A 22,355-nucleotide genomic window follows, 5' to 3' on the forward strand; every position below is an offset into this window, starting at 1 on the left:
GTTGATGGACATCTAGCTTCTTTCCATAGTTTGGCTATTGTGGACGTTACTGCTATAAACATTCGGGTGCATGTGCCCCTTTGGAGCACTACTTTTGCATCTTTAGGATAAATACCCAGTAGTGCAGTTGCTGGGTCATAGGGCAGTTCTATTTTCAACTTTTTGAGGAAACTCCATGCTGTTTTCCAGAGTGGCTGCACCAGCTTGCATTCCCACCAACAGTGTAGGAGGGTTCCCCTTTCTCTGCATCCTTGCCAGCATCTGTCGTTTCCTGACTTGTTAATTTTAGCCATTCTGACTGGTGCGAGGTGGTATCTCATTGAGGTTTTGATTTGTATTTCCCTGATGCCGAGTGACATTGAGCAGTTTTTCATGTGGCTGTTGGCCATCTGGATGTCTTCTTTGCAGAAATGTCTGTTCACGTCTTCTGCCCATTTCTTGATTGGATTATTTGTTCTTTGGGTGTTGAGTTTGATAAGCTCTTTATAGATTTTGGATACTAGCCCTTTATCTGATATGTCGTTTGCAAATATCTCCTCCCATTCTGTCCATTGTCTTTTGGTTTTGTTAACTGTTTCCTTTGCTGTGCAAAAGCTTTTGATCTTGGTGAAGTCCCAATAGTTCATTTTTGCCCTTGCTTCCCTTGCCTTTGGTGATGTTCCTAGGAAGCAGTTGCTGCGGCTGAGGTCTAAGAGGTTGATACCTCAAGGATTTTGAAGAGGTTCTCCTCAAGGATTTTGATGGATTCCTTTCTCACATTGAGATCCTTCATCCATTTTGAGTCTATTTTAGTGTGTGGTGTAAGGAAATGGTCCAGTTTCATTTTTCTGCATGTGGCTATCCAGTTTTCCCAACATCATTTGGCAACTTTCTTTTTTATAGCTGAGTAATATTCCATTGTGTGTGTACCTATGTGATGCCATAATATGTATATTAGATATTATGTATATATTATGTACATATACACTTTTTCCATGTGACTTTCTGCTGTCACTTATGTTGCTGCCATATCTTGGCTATTGTAAATAATTTTGCAGTGAACATACAGGTGCGTATGTCTTTTTGTATTAGTGTTTTCGTTTGCTTTGGATAAATACCTGGAAATGGACTTTGCCATATCGTATGGTAGTTCTAGATTGAATTTTTTGAGGAACCTCATGTTGTTTATCATAGAGGCTGCACCAATTTATATTCCCACCAATGGTTCGTAAGGCTTTTCTTCTCCACTTCCTCACCGACACTTGTTATTTCTCGGCTTTTTGATACTAGCTGTTCTGACAGGTGTGACGTGATTTCGCACGGTGGTTTTAATTTGCATTTTTCCAATTGTTAGTGATTCTGAACATCTTTTCCTGTATCTGCTGGCCATCTGGATGTCTTCTTTGGAGAAATGTCTGTTTGGATCCTCTATTTTGTAATAGAGTATTTGTAGTTTTGATACCAAGTTGTGTTAGCTTTTTAAAATATATTTTGGAAATTAATCTCGTATCAGTTACATCATTTATAAATATCTTTCCCATTCAGTGGGTTGCATTTTTGTTTTGTTGATCATTTCCTTCACTATGCAGAAAATTTTTTCTTAGGAAGCATGGGATTTAGTGATTTTAATTGAAACTGAGAAACATGAAAATTTTGTGCAAAAACTTTCTAATTTGACATAGGTCCATTTGTCTATTTTTGCTTCTGTTGCCCTTGCCTGAGGAGACAGATCCAAAAAAATACTGCTGAAACCAATGTCAGATTGTTTAATGCCAGTGCTCTTTTCTAGGAGTTTTATGGTTTCTGTTCTGACATTTAAGTCTTTAATCCATTTTGAGTTTATTTTTGTGTCTGGTATAAGATGCCGGTCCATTTTCATTCTTTGCATGTAGTTGCTCAGTTTTCCCAACACTGTTCATTGAAGATCTGAACTTTCCCCTCATTGTATGGTTTTGCTGGCGTTGTTGAGGAATAACCGGGTATGTAAGTGTGGGTTTATTTCTGGGTATTTTCTTCTTCTTGATGAAGTTGCAAATGGGATTGCTTTCTTAATTTCTCTGATAGAAATGCAACAAATGTATGCATATGCATTTTGTATTCAATTTTCTGAATTCATTTATTTTAATAGTTTTTTTTTTGGTGGAATCTTGAGGGTTTTCTATGTATAGTATCATATGTCAATTGTAAATAGTGACAGTTTTACTTTTTTTCCAATTTGGATGCCTTTTATTTCTCTCTTTTGTCTGATTGCTGGGACTAGGGTTTCCAAGGTGGTAAATGTGGGCATCCTTGTCTTCTACCTGTTTTAGAGGAAAAGCGTTCAGCTTTTTACCATTGAGTATGTTGTCAGCTGTAGCCTTTTGTTGAGATATGTAACCTCTATACCCACTTTGTGGAGAGTTTTTTAATCATAAGTAGATGCTGAATTTTATTAAATGCTTTTTCTATATCTATTGACATCATATGATATTTGCCTCTTTTATTGTCAAGGTGGTGTATCATATTAATTTGTGGATCTTGAACGATTCTTGCATCCCTGGAATAAATCCCACATTACCATGGTATAGGAGTCTTTTTATTGTTGAATTTGGTTTGCTGATATTTTGTTGAGGATTTTTGAATCTATGTTCATCAAGAATATAGATCTTTAATGTTATTTTTTTGTAATGTCTTTGGTTTTTAACTCCATAGAATGAGTATGGAAACATTCCTTCCTCTTCAATTCTTTGGAGTGGTTTGAGAAAGATAGGCATTAACTTCTCTTTAAATGTTTGGTAGAATTCCCCTGTGAAGCTATCTGATCTTGGACTTTTGTTTGTTGGGAACTTTCAAATTTCTGACTCAACTTCATTACTAGTAATTGGTCTGCTCAGATTTTATTCCTTTGTGATTCAGTCTTGGGAAATTGTGTTTCTAGGAATCCATCCATGTCTTCTAAGCTGTCCTAAATGTTGGCATATAACCTATATCCTTTGTATTTCCCTGGTATCAGTTGTAACTTCTCTTTCATTTCTGATTTTATTTTTTGGGGCCCTCTTCTTTTTCTTGATGAAACTGGCTAACAGTGGATCAGTTTTGTTTTGTTTTTTATCTTTTCAAAGAAACAGTTCTTAGATTCATTGATCTTTTCTATTTTTTATTTATTATTTTCACTGGGATCTTTATTTCTTCCCTTCTAACTTTGGGCTTTGTTTCTTCTTTTTCTAGTTCCTTTAGGTTAGATTGTTCAAGATTTCTCTTATTTCCTGGGGGATACCTGTATCACTATAAACTTCCCTCTTAGAACTATTCTTGTTGTTGTGCCCCCCAGATTATAGACTGTTGTATTGCCGTGGACTGGTGTGTTTCCATTTTTATCTGTCTCAGGTATTTTGTGATTTCCTGTTTGACTTTTTAATCAACCCATTGGTTGCATAGTAGTATATCGGTTAGCCTCCATGTTTGTGTCTTTTTCCTGTTTTCTTATAATGATTTCTGGTTTCATATCCTTGGTGTTTGGAAAAGATGCTTGGTATGATTTTAATCTACTTCAGTTTACGGAGACTTTTTTGTTTTGTGGCCTAACATAGGATCTATCCTGGAGAGTGTTCCTTATGTACTTGAATGTGTATTCTGCTGTTTTTGATGGAATGTTCTTTATGTATCTGGGAAGTCCATTTGGTTTAACGTATCATTTCAGGCCAAGACCTTGTTGATTTTCTTATCCATGGATAAGTGGGGCGTTAAAGGCCCCTACTATGATTGTACTACTGTTAATTTCTCCCTTTATTTATGTTAACATTTGCTTTATGTATTTGGGTGCTCCATGTTGGATGTATTGATAAGTGTTATATACTCTTTTTTTTTTTTTTTTTTAGTTTTTAAAATATTTTATTTATTTATTTGACAGACGGAGATCTCAAATAGGCAGAGAGGCAGTCAGAGAGAGAGGAAGGGAAGCAGGCTCCCTGCTGAGCAGAGAGCCCGATGCGGGGCTTGATCCCAGAATCCAAGATCATGACCCAAGCCAAAGGCAGAGGCCTAACCCACTGAGCCACCCAGGCGCCCCAAGTGTTATATATTCTTATTAGATCGATTCCTTTGTCATTTTGTAATTCCCATGTTTTATGTTAAAGTTTTAGTTTTAAAGTCTGTTTTGTCTAATGTCAGTGTTGCTACCCCACTTTCTTTTCATTTCCATTTGCATGGAATATCTTTTTCCATCTCTTCACTTGCAGTCCGTATGTGTCCTTGGATCCAAAGTGAGTTTCTTGTAGGCAGCATACAGGCATTACCTATTCAGCCACCGTATGTCTTCGGGTTGGAGCACTGAGTCCATTGACATCGAAAGTAATTATTGACAGATATGTACTTACTGCCATTTTGTTGATTTTTGTTTGGTAGTTATCCCCCGCTTCTTTCTTTTTCTCTTGTTCCCTTCCCTTGTGATCTGGTCACTTTCTTTAGTGTTTTTATTCCTTTCTTTTCATTTTCTGGGTGCCTTATAGGCACTTGATTTTGTGGTTATGATGAGGTTCACATATACTCCTATGTGTATGATAGTCTCTTTTAAGTTGATGGTCGCTGAAGTTCAAATACATTCTCCAAGCACTGCATTTTTGTACACTCCCCTATGTTTTTGTTGTCCTGCTTTACAGCTCGTTATTTTGTGTGTCCTTTGACTAATTATGGTAGGTCTAGATGGTTTTACTACTTTTGTCTTTTACCCTTCCTACTAGCTATGTAGGTGGTTGATCCACTCCGTTTACCATATGCTTAATCAGTGAGATGTTTTTCTTTCATAATTATTTCTAGGCCTGGCCATTTCTTTTCAGTTTAAAGTGGCTTTAACATTACTTGTTAGGCCAGTTTGGTGGTGATGAACTCCTGTAACATTTGCTCATGTGGGAAATTGCTTATCTCTTCAATTCTGATTGATGACCTTGCTGGTTCAGTATTACTAGTTGTAAGTTGTTTTTTTTTTCCCCCCTTCTTCCTTTCAGCACTTGGAATATATCATGGTGCTCCCTTATGGCTCATAAATTTTCTGCTGAATAATCATCTAATAGTCTTATGGGCATTCCCTTGTATATGTACCTAGTGTTTTTCTCTTGCTGCTTTGAAGATTATCTTAGGTTATAATGTGTCTCATTGTGAGGCACTTTGGGTCATCTTATTTGGGACTCTCTATGGTTCCTGGACTTGGATATCTGTTTTCTTTGCCAGATTAAGGATGTTTTCAGCCACTATTTCTTCAAATAAGTTTTCTGTCTCTTTCTCTCTGCTAATTCTAGTGAGATACATTACAGATAGTGCTAACATTAGCTTGCTTGATGTTTTCCCAGAGCTACTTAAACAATACTCCTTTAAAAAAAAAGTTCTCTTTCGGGGTGCCTGTGTGGCTCAGTGGCTTAAAGCCTCTGCCTTCAGCTCAGGTCATGATCTCAGGATTGTGGGGCTCTCTGCTCAGCAGAAAGCCTGCTTTCCCCTCTCTCTCTGCCTGCCTTTCTGCCTACTTGTGATCTCTCTCTCTCTCTCTCTCGTTCTCTGTCAAGTAAATGAATCTTTTTTAAAAAAGTTCTCTTTCTTTTTGCTATTCTGATTGCTAGGATTCTTTTTGCTACCACTACCTTGTCCTCAAGATCGCAGATCCATTCTTCTGCATCATCTAACGTGCTGTTCGTTCCCTCAGTGTATTTCTCATGTCAATTACAGTATTCTTCAGCTCTGGTTCTTTTTGACATTTTCCTGTTCTCGCCGTGTTCATCTCCTCTTCAAGTGCACGAGCATCGTTATGACCGTTACTTTGACCCTGGATTTGGTAGTTTGCTCATCTCCATTTCCTGTAGTTCTTCTCCCTGAGGTTGTGTCCTGTTCTTTCATCTGGAACATACCCTTCTGTCTCCTCCTTTCGCCTAGCTGTCTCTGGTTTTCTGTGTATCGGGCCAATCAGTTACGTCTCCCGGTCTTGAAGAAGTGGCTTTATGTAGGTGTCCTGTGGGGCCTGTAGCACAGTTCTCCCCCCTTGACACTTGAGCCAGGTGTGTCCCCTATTGTGGTTGCCCCATGATTGAGGCAGACTCCCTGGTGTGTGGGGTTGTCCCCCAGTGTACTGTCTGGGAGACCTGGACTTGACTGAGCAAAGTTGGTTGCCTTGGGGTGGGGGAACATCAGTGCTGGCTGAGGCTGTCTGCTGGGCATGGCTTGGTGGGAACCGCTAGGAAGTGGTGCCATCCAGGGCAAGCCAGTTGGGCAGGGCAAGTCGTGCTAGCACAGTAGATAGGAGTGTCAGAACTGGGCCCAGCCAGATAGACGGGGGAATGACCAAAACGTGGTGCCCACCAGCTCTTCTGTCCCTGGTGACCATTCCAATAGGTCCCTCTGGCACATGCCCCAACAGGAGCCAGCGCTGCTCCACGTGATGCATAACCCAGCTGCTTTTCAAACTGCTGCCTCTGCCCTGGAACCGGGAATGAGACTAGGGAGATGCCTCTTGCTCTCCCTGACATAAGCCCTGCTGGTTTTCAAAGCAGATGGAGTGCGGGGCTCATCTTCCCTGTGCAGGTTCCCCGGGTTTGGGAGCCTGATGTGGGGCTCAGATCCCTTGTTCCTTAGAGAGGGCCTCTGCATGTGTGATGTCCCTCCTGCCAGCGGGCTGCTATGCCAGGGGCATGTGTCCTGGCCAGACTGGGTCTCTGCCAGCCCCACCCATGTTTATATCTATCATCCGTTCTACTGGTCTTCCCTTTGTTCTCAGAGACCAGACAATTGTTCTCTGTGTAGAGTTTTGGTGTGTCAGTAAGAGGAGGTGAGTTCAAACTTCCCAGGCAACCATCTTGATCCCACATGGCACATTTTTAAAAAACTTAAGCAGCTTTATTGAGATGGAATCTACATGCCATCAAAACCTTCCCATTTAAAGTGTCCAGTGGTTTTTAGTATATTGACAGAGTTTGTGGCCTTCAGCATTGTTCTCAAGTCTAGGCTCAAAGCAAAGCTATTGCTCGATTCCCTAGGAGACCAGACTATTGGAAAGGGAAAGGGTCAATTGTTTTTTAAAACTGGTACTTTCATGAGGTCATCTTTGCTGTACGTAGAGGAAAGAGGAGAACATTTGTTATGCTTTTTATGGTACCAGAATATGTAATTCTTTGGGGGGGGAGGGGAATTTAAGTTAACACTATAGATAGCACATGAGGTCAGCGATGTTTCTTATTAGATTTCTATCTGAAACTTACTATTCATTAAAATTGTCTTTAAGTGCAATAAGAGTGTTTATCTATCGAGTATAAAAATCAGTAAATACTTTACAGTCTAGTGAAAACTATACTTGCATGAAAATTATTATAACCGGACTTACATCTAGACATACCGTTAACTCACTATGTAATTTTAGGAAGCGTCCTCAAATATTTCTGTCTACATCTGTGAGGGAGAAAGAATGAAATAACAAAATCCTCTTCCATTTCTTCATTTCTTTTTTCCAAAGATTTTATTTATTTATTTGAGAGAGATTGAGATCAGGATCAGGGGGAGGGGTAGAGGGAGAAGACAACTGAGCAGAGAGCCTGATGCTGGACTTGATCCCAGGACCCTGGGATCATGATCTGAGCTGAGGGCAGACACTTTACCCACTGAGCCATCCAGGTGCCCCATTTACTCCCTTCTATACAAAAAATTGCAAATGGGCTACTTTCTGTTTAATGGTATAATTTTGTGACTTTACTGTTTTTGAAGGGGAAAAGAAGTCTGCAGCCTGACCCTCATTTGCATATGTGACCTTACCATAAGTGACAACAATACAAGCCTAAAAACACACATTATCGAATATTGACTGGGGTGAATCTAACAGTGAGGAATTAAAAACAAAATCTCAGGACTAAATGTGACCTTGGACCATTGCCCGACTGCATGGATACGCATCCTGTTTTTGTTTTTGTTTTTTATTTGACAGAGATTACAAGTAGGCAGAGAGGCAGAGGAGGAAGCAGGCTCCCTGCTGAGCAGAGAGCCCGATGCGGGACTCGATCCCAGGACCCTGAGATCATGACCTGAGCCGAAGGCAGCGACTTAACCCACTGAGCCACCCAGGTGCCCCGCATCCTGTTTTTTAACTGCCAGTCTCTCTGGGTCAGGAACAAGATCTGTTTCGGTGTTTGGATCTCACAGATCGATAAATGCTGGTTGAAAGAACGGATGTATTTTGGATAGCAAGCATGCAAGAAAAAAACTGTGAGGGTAGGCAGAGCCCACGAAAGACTGGTCGCGACTCTGTGTGTGTCGGGGGACTTTTAGCCTGAAAGCAAATGCTAACCTCTAACAAAATGTGAAATGTTTGCGTCCTCCGCAGACCTATCTGCAAGTAATAAAGGCCCTAGACAATGTGGGCATCCTAACAAAGGGGGGAAAATGCTGAATACAATAACAATTAGGCCTTCATGGGTTTAGAACTATGCTGATACAGAAATAGATGTGTTCATTTTAAGTATCTGGGGCCAATATATATTTAAAAAAAAAACCTAAGCCGCTGTAAATAATGATATGAGCCACCGAATGAGAAAAATCAGAGTCCCAGAACAGCACAGTTCTAGGGAACACGAAATTACCTTGTTTATACCTCGGTGCGGCCAAAAGCACCATCCCAGCTGGTCTTCCCTATCTTTTCAAAGTCTTTTGTTTCTTTTTCTTCTGTCGTACAGAGCTTGAAGTTACAATTTTCATTCACTCGAGTCAGCCAATGCATTTCTGGCCATTTGTAAGCAAGTGACAGTTGGCCTGATTCATAAAAGGGATTAATTCACCTCTTGGCACCCAGTGTCCCCGCAGGAAGTAGGTTGGAAGCTTTCATTCTGCCTTGACTCTGGATCCCAGGAGCACAACTGGCTTTGTCATGTGCTCTGGGTTTCTCCACGCACACACGAGGTCCTGGAGTAACTTGCCAAGAGACACTTTCCAACGGGGATTTCATTGGCTTCTCTATTGAATGCCCTTTCTTTCTTCTTTTCTTTAAAAAAAACAAACCCCCCCCCCCCACACACACACGCACGCACGCACGCACGCACGCACGGTATATGAATTCGTGCATGTGGGTGCTTGACTGAGAACTGGCCAGTTTCCCTCAAACCCTTCCATTGCCTGCCCACCAATCCTTGCTCTCGGCTACCGGCATGGTTGGGAATGAGAATACGAGACAAAGATGCCCATGGACCTGGTCCTTGCCTGGGAGTCCTCTTCATGACCCGTTACTGGCAGCCCCCAGAGCGTCCCAGGTGAATTCCATACAGAGGACGAGAGCAGGCAAGGCCCCCTTTATCACTGGCTGAGTTTAGCTCAGACCCCAGCAGACCCGTACCAGAGGGCCTGGTGCCAACGCAACTCCTTCATCGGCACAAGGAAGACGGACTCGAGCTACTTTCTTTTTTTGCCCTAGACCAGTGGTTCCAAAACTAGCTTTTCCTCAGAGCAACTTGAATGCCTTTTAAACTCTAAGTTCCCAGGCCCTACTCCCAGAATAATAAATTACATTTCTGGAATGGGACCTAGGAATGTATAAAGTAGGCTCAAGCGATTGTTCACGCAGCTAATTATTTAGAAACTTGTGTCCCTGGACTTCCTCTAGAGCCAAGCTGGCTTTCAAAAGGGATGGGGCAGGGTAGGGAGAGCCTTCTTTCCGAGGAAGGGGAGCTGCTGAGCCCCACGGTAGGTGGCATGGATCTGCAGAAACCGAGGAGCCCGCAGAAGAACAGGAGAGCTGGCTTGGTCTCCTGACAAGAGGGGGCTGCCTGGTCCTTCCTGTGCTCCAGCCACAATAAAGAGGCAGGAGGGGAGTCCGGGGGAGAGGCATGTCTGGGCCTCGTCTCCAGCAGGAACAGCCTCTGGCCCTGGTTCTCCTTCAAAGACCATCTCTCAAGGGCTCTGACGGTTAACTTTATACAGTGAGCGCGCCTCTCTCTACTGAGCAGTTGGTTTAGAAATTCCATTAGCGGTAAGATGGAGGATTAAGGGGAACCCAGTGTTTGTCCTGTGTTTTCTGACATGTGGTAAGGGCACTGTGGGGCAATGCTAGTTCATGTCAGGTGATGCCCTAACTCGCGTGGGGCAGAGGCAGCCTGGATGGGGAGGCCAAGGCGAGGCAGGGAGGAGGGGCGGAAAGAAACAGCGGGGGTTGGGTCGGGGAGACATGGCCTCTAGGCTTTCCTTTTCCTTGACATTACTGTTTCTTCCTCACCCCAGTTAGGATGCTAGGAACAATCTTTCAACCTTTTTGTCCATTAGAACAATCATATAACAATTATACAAATCACTTCTTGCTACTAAATGACCTGATTATGAACTCAGCTATGCCCCTCACTAAATGTGATTTAGGAAAACAACCATACCTGGGACGTACGGCTTCATAATGTTCCAACAGGATGGTGCTTGTGTGCAGGGGTGAGGCAATTAGTCATTACTTTGCAGAAACAAATTATACATTCAGAAAAAAACACATTCTGGACATTGCTTGTGCTGGCTTCTCTATACACAGAAATTTGAACAACAAAGTCACTTACATCATGACCCTCAGCGTCCATCAGGAAAGGTACAATTAAATATTTAGATACAATTTTCCTTTTCTCTGCTCAAAGGTAATTTAGGATTAAAGATAAAGATGCAACCTTCTCACTAAGATGATTTTTATCTTCTTCATGATACAAAGCTGAACATTCCTGTGAAGCTGTGAACAGCCCCCCTGTTCTCGCTGGGAATTGTTTTCTAGATGGGAATTCTGTAAACCAATTAGAGTGACTATTTTCAATGAAAATGAACAATTTAAATGTTTGTATTACTTATGGAGCTCACTTTTATGGCTACCTCAGATGAAATACAGGATCTCTCTGAATCCCAGAGTCTTCATCTGCAAAGGGAAAAAAAAAACAAACAGTATCTTTCTGGGGCACCTGAGTGGCTTAGTTGGTTAAACGTCTGCCTTTGGGTCGGGTCATGATCCCAGGGTCCTGGGATTGAGCCTGGAATCAGACTCCCTGATCCCTAACTAGTCTTGGGAGGATGAAAAGGGGTAACATACATGAAGAGCGTGGCCCATCTCTGGTACCCATTAAACACCAAACACTACATCTGTGGTTGCTTCCATTAACATTTTATCATCAAGAAGCACAAGGATACCTCCTCTCCTGCTATTTTATGCGCTATTCTATTTTTCATTCTTTTTTTTTCTATTTTTCATTCTTATCAGTTCTTTGTTTGCCAAATAGCAATAATTCATATAAAATTCTCCTAAATATGTTTTAAAGATCTGCATGCATAAATGATCCACATGTGTACACATACATTCATGTATATATTTAGGGAATATTCATATACATGTATATAATCACATGTGGAAGGAAAATATTATATATTCACATCAACTGGACTGACTTTTGCCCAGACTATTTTTATTCTCCACTGGTCTGATGATTCCAAATTTGGAAAACCTGAAATAATGGCTTTTTAATTTTTTTTCCTTCCCCTCCCCTCTTTTTGCAAAAGGATTTTGCAAAATTCTGCCATTCAAATGGAAAAAATGAAGGAGAAAGCCAATTATGTTTATGGTTTATCTAACTAACTTGGACGATTTCCATAAATGTGGACAAAGCATTAGAGCAGGAAAAAATAACTATCTCTGTTAGATGCTAAACATATCTTCCATTTTACCCCAACTTTTGGTGGTTTCTAATTTTCTCAGACACAGGCAAGAAAAATCAATTAGTGAGTATTTTCTCCTCCCAACTTCTCCTTGAGAAATTACTGAGATCCCTAATCAACGTTTATCAGCTACATGATCTTGGAAGTAACGGACTTCTAACTTATTCAAGAACTTAACAAATTTCAAAGATAAAGAAACAGAACACTTTATTATAAAACTTATAAAATAATTAAATATTACACATATATTTTGACTTTTCTCTATAACCCATTGCTTTATTCAACATTTTTCCTCAGAATTAATATCACTTACTCAGAGAAGCAAGTGAGAACACATAAGAATAGGCTATTAATAAATTAATTTTTCCATAAAATAATAAAATGATCATTATATAAAGAAACAAATAACTTGCAATTTTTCGGAGGGCAAGGGGGTGGGTGATGTGGAACTGTGTGTTTCTGATGATAGAATGGCCACTACTCTAGGCCAGGCCCAGTGGATTGAGAGACTATTCTAATCCAATTTCTCTGAGATTCAAGAACGCATGATTTTGATTAGAATGGCAACAAAGGATGCTCTAAATTTAACAAACCACTGTCTAGTTGGTTGTGCTGAGCTGGCAAATCCCTGTTTGAATTGTGACTTTATAAAGCAGTAAACCTGGGTTACATTCATCAAAGAAATTGAGGAATAGAGTAGAATTATATAAATATGCCCATTTTAACCACATCTCAAAAAATTACAGAAGGACTCAGTCTTGTAAGTTACTTTGGTTTTGGCAAAACAGTGTGGTATTTTCCAATTGAGAACAATTTTAAGCTCATTAGTGCCTATCAACAGCTGGCTTCTGATGACTGAAAATATCATCTGAAAGATTATAAAATATTCTCATTCATCGAAGGATCTTGGCTTATTATGATTTATTAATATTAACTTAGCAAGAAGACAGATGGGTTTCTCTGTTGCCAGTATTTTTTTCTTGTTAACTAAATCTTAGGGAAAATTTAAACATGACCATTGGTAAGAAAGAACCACAAGTGGTCTTTAATTTTCCAAGCAGCTCTGATAATATGTAGGGAGCCTTATAAATGCAGGTCTGCTCTCCTTCAAAACACTGCTGTTCTGCTATTTAGCTCCTCCTAGAGTTTTACCAGAAATGACCGTCTTGCCAGTTCTGATTCCCAAAGAGCAGATTAGGGGCTTCCGTGGACTTGTTCAGCTAGCACCGGAAGTTACGAGGTTGACGTACTGTGTAGGGCGTCAACATATGCCTTTTATGTGAGTTTGTGGGCTTTTCTTTTTTCAGAGTCTTGAAGTTCACTTAACTGGGGATCTTAAATAATCCATGTTGCCCTGTTTCCAGAATATTCCTTGGCATACTTTTCAAGTGTGACTTTTAGTCTTGGACACTCTCTAGGCAGAATATAGTCTAAACAAAATAATAAAAACAACACACGCACACTGGATAAAAATAACACAAGGCTTGCTAGTCCAGCAGCAAGCACAGTTATGAGCACCTTTCTGCTTCCCGTGGAACTCCTCCTTGGGGCTGGCCACAGTGTCCGTCACACTGTGAGCTCCGGGCAACACGAGGCAAGGGGTTCCATTTGTATTTGATTGCTCCAAGGCTCCATCTTGGACCCGAAGTCTGAAAGCACCTTTTCAACCCAGATGTCTTTGCCGTGGAACCCTCTGAAGTTCATAGAGGGACCCTCCCCACGGTGACCAGATTCTCACTTTGTCAAAATTAAAACGTGACATCTCTCAGTGGGATGCATCACTTCTTTCGTTGTCACAGTGCAAATCGAAGTTATGTTGTCTTTTCTTGTGGAAGTCCAATTTGCCCTTGCTTCCCATTTTCAAGTGCTTTGGAGTACCATGTGCTTTGGGGAAGTGGATAGGGAGCCTGTCCTCGAGAGCCCATTCCACTGATGGCCGCAGCCGCCCATGGGTGGTCTGCAGTGTTCGGCTTTCAGTGGGGGATTGGTTTCTCCAGAGACGAGAGGGAAGACCTTGCCCTCGAGTGTTGTGAGGGGTGGGGTGGGTCGTTGAGATCAGCTCTTCCTCGTGCATGACTTGCAGCACTGTTGACCATAAAATTTGTGGTTGCAGACGCCATGTTGAGGAACTAGGGGACACCAGCTGAAGAAATCGACACAGGATGGATCCTCTGCAGGGAGAGAAAAAAAATTGTTCACTCCTCAGGAGGAAGCTTAGCCTTTTCCTTAAGGTGAGAGCCTGTGGGTCAAAGACCTCCTGCCTCTGAGTGGTTCTGCTCCTGTACTAGGACTTGGCTGGGAGGGAGGAGGAGCAGGATTAAGACATCAAGAGGGACTAGGGCCCTTAGCGAAATGTCAGCTGGTGGGGGGAGTGGATGTTAAAAGAAAGTGTCATATCCAGCCCAAGATTCCTGTTGGATCCTCCCCAGCGGCCTGGGAGCCACCATGTTGTGTCCTTAGCCCAGCCTGGGAGGAATGCCCTGGGGGTCTTGTTAAACCACTGTTTCTGATTCCCAGGGTCTGGAGTGAGCTGGGAGCCGCTGCCGCCTGGTCCACGGACTTAATTTTGGGGAACAGGAGGCCTGCGATACGGGAGTGAGCACACCGAGACTGATGGCCCAGCTGCGGTGCTCTAGATTGATTTCAAATAAATCTCCCAGCCCATCTGCAACAGAGTGAATTTAAGTCAACAGCAGGCCTGACTTCTCTTGTTGACAGATGGGATTACGGATTGAAAGCAGAACGCGGCACACCGGGGATTCTCACGCAGAAGGACCTCACTAGGTACAGAAGGCACGCGAAGCTGTATGTAAGATGTTCTTCATGTAAACCTCAGTGCCCATTTTAGGAGTCAAGGTCTTAGCCATTTTACCAGATTCTCAAGGAATTTTGACTTCAGACGTGTTTATGGTCTACCCTCAACGTAAGTGAGTTCTCTCAGTCATGGTGGGAAGTGTTTTCCCTTCCTCTCTGCAAGGCTCAAAAGTCACTTTACCTTCACTTTGCCCAATGCCCCCCCCCCCCCCCCCCCCCGCTGCCCACAGGCACTCAACCAGCTCCTTTTAAAAATGATCCTGAAGTAGCTCTGCTCTGTACCCTGTGTCCCTGGACATGGCAGGCCAGGCTCTTGGCTCTCCTCTTTCTTTTCCTGCTGTTCCCGACTTGAACTCTGCCTCTCTGTGAGTCAGAACTGCCTACACTTCCTTCCCCTGCCCTCGCTCGGCTGCCGACAATACAGCCTCTGCACCCATCTCGGAGTAGCGCTGCTGATCCCCGAACGGACAAGTCAGTTCAGGTCACGCATGTCTCAGCCCCCGACTCGCCTTGGGGCCCCTCCATCCACCCACAGTGAAAGGCTTAGTCCTTACCATGGCTGACAAGGTCTTAGGATCTGGTCCCCCCACTACTGCTTGACCTCATCTTCCTCTTCTCGTCCCCTCCCTCACATGGGCCACCTGGGGGATGCCTTAACGTGCCAGGCACACGGTGGCTTTCCCCAGCCGTCTCCTGCCCCAGACCCCTTCTATTCCTTTATGTCTCTGCTCAGAGGTCACTGGCAGACAGCAGGGCCTTCCGGGACTCCCCCAGATAAGCAGAGTGCTCTGCGGCCGCCCAGAAAACACTCCCTACTCCCCACCTCACTTGATTTTCCTACCTCGCGGCTATCAGTGCTCATCCCATTCTGTGCTGCCTGTCTGGTTCCTCTCTAGAACCTAAGATCCTTGAGAGCAGAGGTTCCGTCTACTGTTTTCATTACTTCATTCCCAACGCGTAGTGCCTATCACAGAGTAGCTGCTCAGGAAATATTTGTTGAAAAAATATACCAGTTTCCCTGTAACCATCATGGCTAGAACAACCAATGTGAAATCTACAGTGTCCCAACTTGGGTCGAAAGGTGAGCTAAGAGCATCTTTCTTTTCTTTTCAGTAACTCCTGGATCTGGAGCCTAAAGAATGTTCTGACAGGTTGGGAAAGACAGGAGAGAGCAAAGAAGAATCAAGAATGATGATGTGCTTTTTGCCCTGGGCATCTAGAAGGAGGTGTATGGAGGTGGACGATCACAGGGCAGGGGTGCGATCCCTTACCTCAGAGATACAAGTCAGACGTGCGATGAACACTCGTCTATGCTCTGGCTCATGTCTCCGTATTCATCTCTGGTTGTGTCTAATACCAACTTGGACAGTGTCTTCTAGCCCAGCTACCGAACATGCAGCCTCCTCCATCAGAATGTACACCTGAATCACTTTCTACTTAAATTGTAGAGATTATCCTACTGATGTAGTGGAAATGCCGCATCAGGATGAAAACAGACCGCTAAAAGCATGACCCTAACTGCAGTACTGTAGCAACGCTTACTCCTTTCGAGGTAAGAACGGGATCTCGGCTGGCTGCTGCGGCTTGTGCTTTGAGCTCATTTTAAGTCTGGAAGCAGAAGGGAGGTTTATCGCCGAGCCATCGCGATGAGCACTGGGTTTGATTGCGGCTACTCTAGTGATGACCGACAGCTGGTTATTTGAGCTTCTGCTGTCACATGTTTCATGTGTGCTGTTGAGGATGACCCTGGTGTCCTATTCTTTGCCTCACATCCTGCAGGCAGACCGTTGACAAGTATTATACATGAGCTCAGTCTTCAGAATACACCAGCACCCAGCGTCTCCCAGTACGGCCACTGCCTTCACGGAACCTCCTCCTCCCGCTCTGGACCCCTGTGCTCTTCTCTGGGTAACTGCCGGGGACCTTCCCACAAGTCCGATCCCACGGCTCCTCTGCTCCAAGTTCTCCATCAGCTTCCATCTCACTCAGAGGTAAATCTTCAGTCCTTACAAAGACTGACAAGGCCCCTAGGACCAGCTTCCGCTCATCACCTAACCCCTGTCCACTCTAGACATCTGACTCCAGGTGTCTTCCTGTTTCTTGATCAGATTCACACGTTCCCACCTCAGGGCCTTTGGATGTGCTGGTCCCCCTTCCAGGAACACTGTCCTTCTAGATACATGCATAGTTCACCTTCCTGTAGACCCATGTCTGGATCATATCATCCTTTAGTCTCTCTAAACCAGTTCCCCCCCCTTTACCCCCTAATCCTTCTCATTCTCTAGACCCTGCTTCAGTTTTACTTTCTACTTTATTACCTGACATTGTATATTTATTGCTTGGCCTGTTGTTCGTTTCCAGATAGGAGGTAGAAACCCTGGCCATTTTGTCCACTGCTCTAACTACAGGCAGACATCAGAACAGTTCCCAGTTCACAGGGAGTCCGAAATAGACATGGAAACCCTGAATCATCTTACTTCACTCCCAGTGATCTTTTCAGGTAAGCATTATTTCTTCGTTTTATGAAGAGTTCAAGAGCTTGCCTGTGGCCACAAACCAGTCAATGGTAGCGTGTGGACGCAAATCCTTTTTGTGACGTCAGAGTCCGTGCTCCTCTCCATGTGAGGAGGGGAGATTCCAAGAGGAATAAACTTACTCCCATTGGGGGATGCTCATCGCCAGCCAAATCCCACTAGGCTGCAGCCCAGGCCTCGTCCCAACTGTGTCAACAACCACTCACAATACCGTGATGACTGATGTCGCTGCCCGAGGCTTCCTTCTTTTCTGAATAAGGTTGACATGTAAAATAGGCACAATGCCAGCTCATACAATGCTTTCCGGATCCAGATCCAGTGAAGACCCAGGCAGAGCCTCCCACAGTGCAGACGGCACCGAGTGAGTGCCCTAGACCGGCTACCAGCGTGGGGGTGGGGCAGGGGGGTCCGAGCGACGGCACACACACTTGGCTGTCCTGCAAGACACGATGCTGCCAGTCTGGGCAGAACTGTCTACTCTCAACTCTTGGAGGGGAAGGCGGTGCCTCAAAAGCACGGTGCCTCATGGGAGTCTCAGAGAAGATTCCAAGGATTAAACCTTCTTCCCTTTGGCACCACGGGTTTGCTTACTGTCCACTAATGTTTGTGGAAAACTAAGTGTTAGAAAACACACTCCAGTTCCACCTGTGGTCAGCCTGCCAATGATGTCAGGAGGAAGACGAAGCCAGCAGCTGTTTGGGCACGGCCTGTCCCGGGATTTGGGATGGAATGTGAGAAGCAGGAGGAGGCCTTCAACTGCGTAAAAACCACGGGCCACATTTTTGCCAAGAAGAAATACTCAGGGTTATGCCTTTCATATCTGCCTTCTTACCCTACTCCTCTTTACAAAAGAGACCTCACGTGGTCAGGAGGCACGGAGAGGGGTCCTTCTCAGAGCCCCTTCTCGTCCCGTCGTCTCCCACTGCCCCCATCCCTGCGACCCACGGAGCACGGAGGGACCTCCACTGTGACGCTGGTAACGCTCCACCACGCACACCTGTTGTCCCATCTTCCTCCTCCTACCTTAAGAACAGGACGTCACCTTGTTCTTTTATCCCTAGAAGAATGCTAGGGATCTGCAGCAGGTGCTTAGTGACCTGGCTTGGAAGGAATAAGAGAACCTCATGGTACTGGACCCCAATCTCCCACCTAACACGTGCTGAGCATTGACAGTGTGCCTGGCGGGGTGCCGGATGAACAGAATAGTAACACCAAGGGCCTCCCCGCAATCCTGGATCTTATCTGTCTGGTTCTCCCCGCCTTGTACTCCTGCCCAGGAGATACTGCTGAGCCACGGTCTTGATCAGCCGTTCCCTACAGCCTGTCGCCGGGGTCATGCACTTCGGCCTCTGGGCATGTGTCTGGGGCCAGCTGACTAGAGGGAGGGGGGGAAACGTCACCAAGGGGGAAGAAAGGGGGAGACAGTTTACAAGTACATGACCACTTGCTCCAAATGTGTGTCTCTTCCCCCATAAGCTTTCTGCCGAAAGAGGCTGGAGATTTGGAGAATTCCAAAATTGCCTTGGCAGGGATGGGACTGAGAGAAGCGGGCAGGTTACTAGTTCTCTTGTCTCCTGCAAGCCTCAGACGAGGAAGGAGAGAGGGCAGAGGAGGGAAAATAGGTGCCCAGAGTCTGGAGCCAAGGCTCGAAGACGAAGCTAAACAAGGACAACTTAGAAACGCAACGTGATAGGGACGGCGGAGAGCCGAGGAGTCAGAGTCCCGAGTCTGATTCCCCGCAGATGGGAGAGCGCGGGGTAAGAAGTAAGCCAGCCCTGGAAAAGCCAGGACGGGATGAAAAGACAATGTGGCAGGCACCTGGCGGGAACCTGACTCTTTAGCACAAGGAAATCTGAGGGGCGGAGGAGACCTTCCCTGGTGTGTTTGTCAGGGGTCTTTGAGAAGGAAGTTGAGCCAGTAAAAGCCAGTCTTGCTCGCTCACGTAATCCAGTGTCCCACTGTGCCTCCAGCACACGCCGCACGGCGTGGGAATGGACTGTTACCAAGGAAACACGCACGGTGTGGTGTGAGGATGCCGCACGTTCCCTGACGGACTGTAACTTACCTGCCTCCTCCGCTAACACGTGAGTTCAAGGACGATCCCCCTTCACGCTTGGGTTTCCACCGACAGCCCTAATCTTGGGCTCACGGTAGTTACATTTTCATTTTCCTATGTAACTAAAACCGTGTTAAAAAACTGACCTGCGTGATTGCTATTTCCCCCTTTTAGAGTAAGAAGTAAGGCTCACCAGCCTTATCGCAGAATTAAATGTTCCCTGCATGGGTGTGCAAACGAGATCCTTGTGAGCAGGAATGCCCCCAGATTTGTGCCCTGTACCCCCGTGGGGGGTGCCGTTCACACAGACAGGGTGGGAATAGCACCCCCTAGTGGCGCTGCAGGGCATAAACACCACCACACAGGAGGGGTTTTGGAAAAGTTCTCGGAGGACAAATCCAATGAGCTGGGGTGTGGGGCCAGTTACCTCTCTTGTCGGGAGCCGGACAGAAGTTGGTATTACAGGCTTGTAGCACCGGAGGCTTCTGGTGGAGCGGACAGCTGGCGGCAGGCCGGCCCTGCTGCACACAGTGGACCGAGCGCGTCTGCACACCCCCTCCGCAGGTCACCGTGCACTGCATAAGGGGGCAAGAGGAAGGAGTCAGCAGCACTCAGAGGGAGGGTGCTTGTGGCGGTCAGAGATGTCCAATAGAAGGCATCTCCACGCTCCATGCCAAACCTGGGCGCCCTGTTGATGAAGCCAGGAGTGGCCAGAGCCCGGCATGTATGCTCACGTCCCGTCGAACATGCAGCAGGTGTGATCTGATCAGAAGGGGGTCCGCGGCAAACGTTCTCTCTCTTGCCCTAGAGTGTGTCTCCAGTTAAGTGACTGTAACGAAGACGGCTTCCAGAAATACAGAAGCCGCCATAAGGATGCAGAACAAATCATCCCAGTATTTAAAGAATTCCAGATAATTTCCGCAGAGGCGGAGGGGGGGGGGGACATGGGGGACGCTTCAGAATTAGGACAGCGAAGAAATAATACTTTATCCGAGGCAGCTTTGGAATCCTGTCCTCGGTGCCTGGCCAAAGTCCGAGTTGGTCTGGTGGGTGTGGTGCTTCCTAGAAATCAATGATCTTGCGCTTCCATTGAAACAACAACAAAAAAATAGATGACTAACAAGGACTATCACCTTTTTTTTTTCCTCAGACATCTATTTTATACCAAAAGAATAAATGAAATATCAGGAAAAAAGCCCTATACATGGATTATCTTTTGTTTTGCTTTTAAAAATGCACTACATTGTTCTTAGTGCAGATAGGTGAAGTGTTTATCCAGGACAAGCATCGTTATAGGGACTGGTGTCTGGGAGGGGAAAACCAGCAGGGATGGAAAACATACGAGGTTTGGTTTTGGAGTCTAGCTGATGAGGGATACACAATCACACTGGTTTCCTTTGCTTTTTTCTTCATGGTTTAGTTCTCAGATCCTCCAATACACGCAGACACACACATACACATTTTAGACATTTATACATGTGTATGTATGTGCATTTACAAATACGTATGCACACAAAAATGAACTATTGGGGCTTCATCAAGATCAAAAGGTTTTGCAAAGGAAACAGTCAACAACACCAAAAGACAACGGACAGAATGGGAGCAGATATTCGCAAACGGCATATCAGAAAAAGGGCTAGTATCCAAAATCTATAGAGAACTTATCAAACTCAAAACCCAAAGAACAAATAATCCAATCAAGAAATGGGCAGAAGACATGCACTTTCTGCAAAGAAGACATCCAGATGGCCAACAGACACATGAAAAAGTGCTGAACATCACTCGGTATCAGGGAAATACAAATCAGAACCACAGTGAGATCCCACCTCACGCCAGTCAGAATGGCTAAAAGTAACCATTCAGGAATGACCGGTGTTAAGCTCCTGTAGCCACTCTGGAAAACAGCATGGAAGTTCCTAAAAAAGTTGACAATAGAGCTACCCTATCACCCAGAAATCGCACTAATGGGTATTTACTCCAAGGATACAAATGTAGTGATCTAAAGGGGCACATGTACCCCAATGTTCACGGCAGCAATGTCCACAATAGCCAAACTATGGAAAGAACTTAGATGTCCATCAACAGATGAATGGATAAAGAAGATGTGGTATATATACACAATGGAATACTATGCAGCCTTCAAAAGAAATGAAATCTTGCCATTTGCAATGGCGTGGATGGAACTAGAAGGTATGCTGAGCGAAATCAGTCAGTCAGAGAAAGACAATTATCTTATGAATCTCTGATATGAGGAATGTGAGAGGCAGGGTCGGGGCTGGTGGGGGTAGGGAGGGAAAAAAATCAAACAAAATGGAACCAGGGAAGGAGACAAACCAGAAGAGACTCAATCATAGGAAACAAACTGAGGGTTGCTGGGGTGAGGGGAGGGACAGGGTGGCTGAGTGATGAGGGACACTGGTGGGGGGGGGGGATGTGCTATGGTAAGTGCTGTGAAGTGTGTCAGACCGAGGGCTCACAGACCTGTACCTCTGGGGCAAGTAATACATTTTATGTTAATTAAAAAAACACATATGCACGCCTATAAACACACACATTCTACATGTACGTACGCTTACTTACAGAGACACGGATCTACAGACCTACCTTTGTGCTCGCACATGCCCCAGCCCAGCCCCTGTGTCTGTCATGGGGTAGGCAGCACCCCTCCAGCTGGCAAGTTCTGTAAAGAGCTCCTTGACCTCTGCTGGTCGGGAAGGGTGAGGACACAACACAGCTTCTCTCCCAGACTCTGCTTCACACGCCAACCTCGCCAATCAGAACCAAACCACTTTAACCAAAATTTCACGGGAGTCTTCTGAGAAAAAGGGTGCCTCTAACCTCTCATATGTTTACAAGCCTGGGGGTTTCCTGCCTGAATTGACCCAAGCCGAGCTTTCCCTGCCTCCTCTACAAAACAAGCACAAAAGCACCCACAAGCAAGGCGGCTTCCATAAATGCCAGCTATTACATCATTCAGCAACTGGACGTAAAAACCAAAGGTGTCGAGACGAAGAGCAGTGTTTCTAGAATACAGGAGGCTCCCGGGGATCTTGAGAGCAGCAGCAAGAGTGAACAGCTGGGGCCACGGGACCAGTCTGGTCTAGGTGCTTTATGTTATGGTAGGTGTGCAGGAAGAGATGAGCTCTTCGATAGCGTCTTGGTTTTCCAGCGGTGACAGCTGGAGCTCCCAGGTGACAGAAGCAGCCCGGGGCCACGCAGGTGGCACAGCTCCCCGAGATCGTGAGGTCTCCCAAACCTGAGCTGCTGCTCTTGACCTTTGGATGGGTCCTTGGCGGCGGGGGGGGGGG

The 22,355-nt window shown here is 45.0% G+C and overlaps 1 protein-coding gene across 1 annotated transcript in view; it reads right to left on the reverse strand.

The window, feature by feature from the left end:
• Positions 1 to 11,901: 11,901 nt before the first annotated feature.
• The window catches only part of ADAMTS18 (ADAM metallopeptidase with thrombospondin type 1 motif 18), a 138,724-nt gene continuing 128,270 nt past the window's right edge, over positions 11,902 to 22,355 (reverse strand). Inside the window, exons 22-23 of the mRNA XM_059382405.1 lie at positions 19,475 to 19,622; positions 11,902 to 13,814 (exon numbers count right to left, since the gene is read on the reverse strand). Coding sequence (XP_059238388.1) covers positions 13,699 to 13,814; positions 19,475 to 19,622 — 264 coding nt within the window. The 3' untranslated portion in view covers positions 11,902 to 13,698. The remainder of the gene's footprint in view (positions 13,815 to 19,474; positions 19,623 to 22,355) is intronic.

Source organism: Mustela nigripes, chromosome 17, assembly GCF_022355385.1.
Source record: "Mustela nigripes isolate SB6536 chromosome 17, MUSNIG.SB6536, whole genome shotgun sequence".
NCBI classification, from domain to species: Eukaryota; Metazoa; Chordata; class Mammalia; order Carnivora; family Mustelidae; genus Mustela; species Mustela nigripes.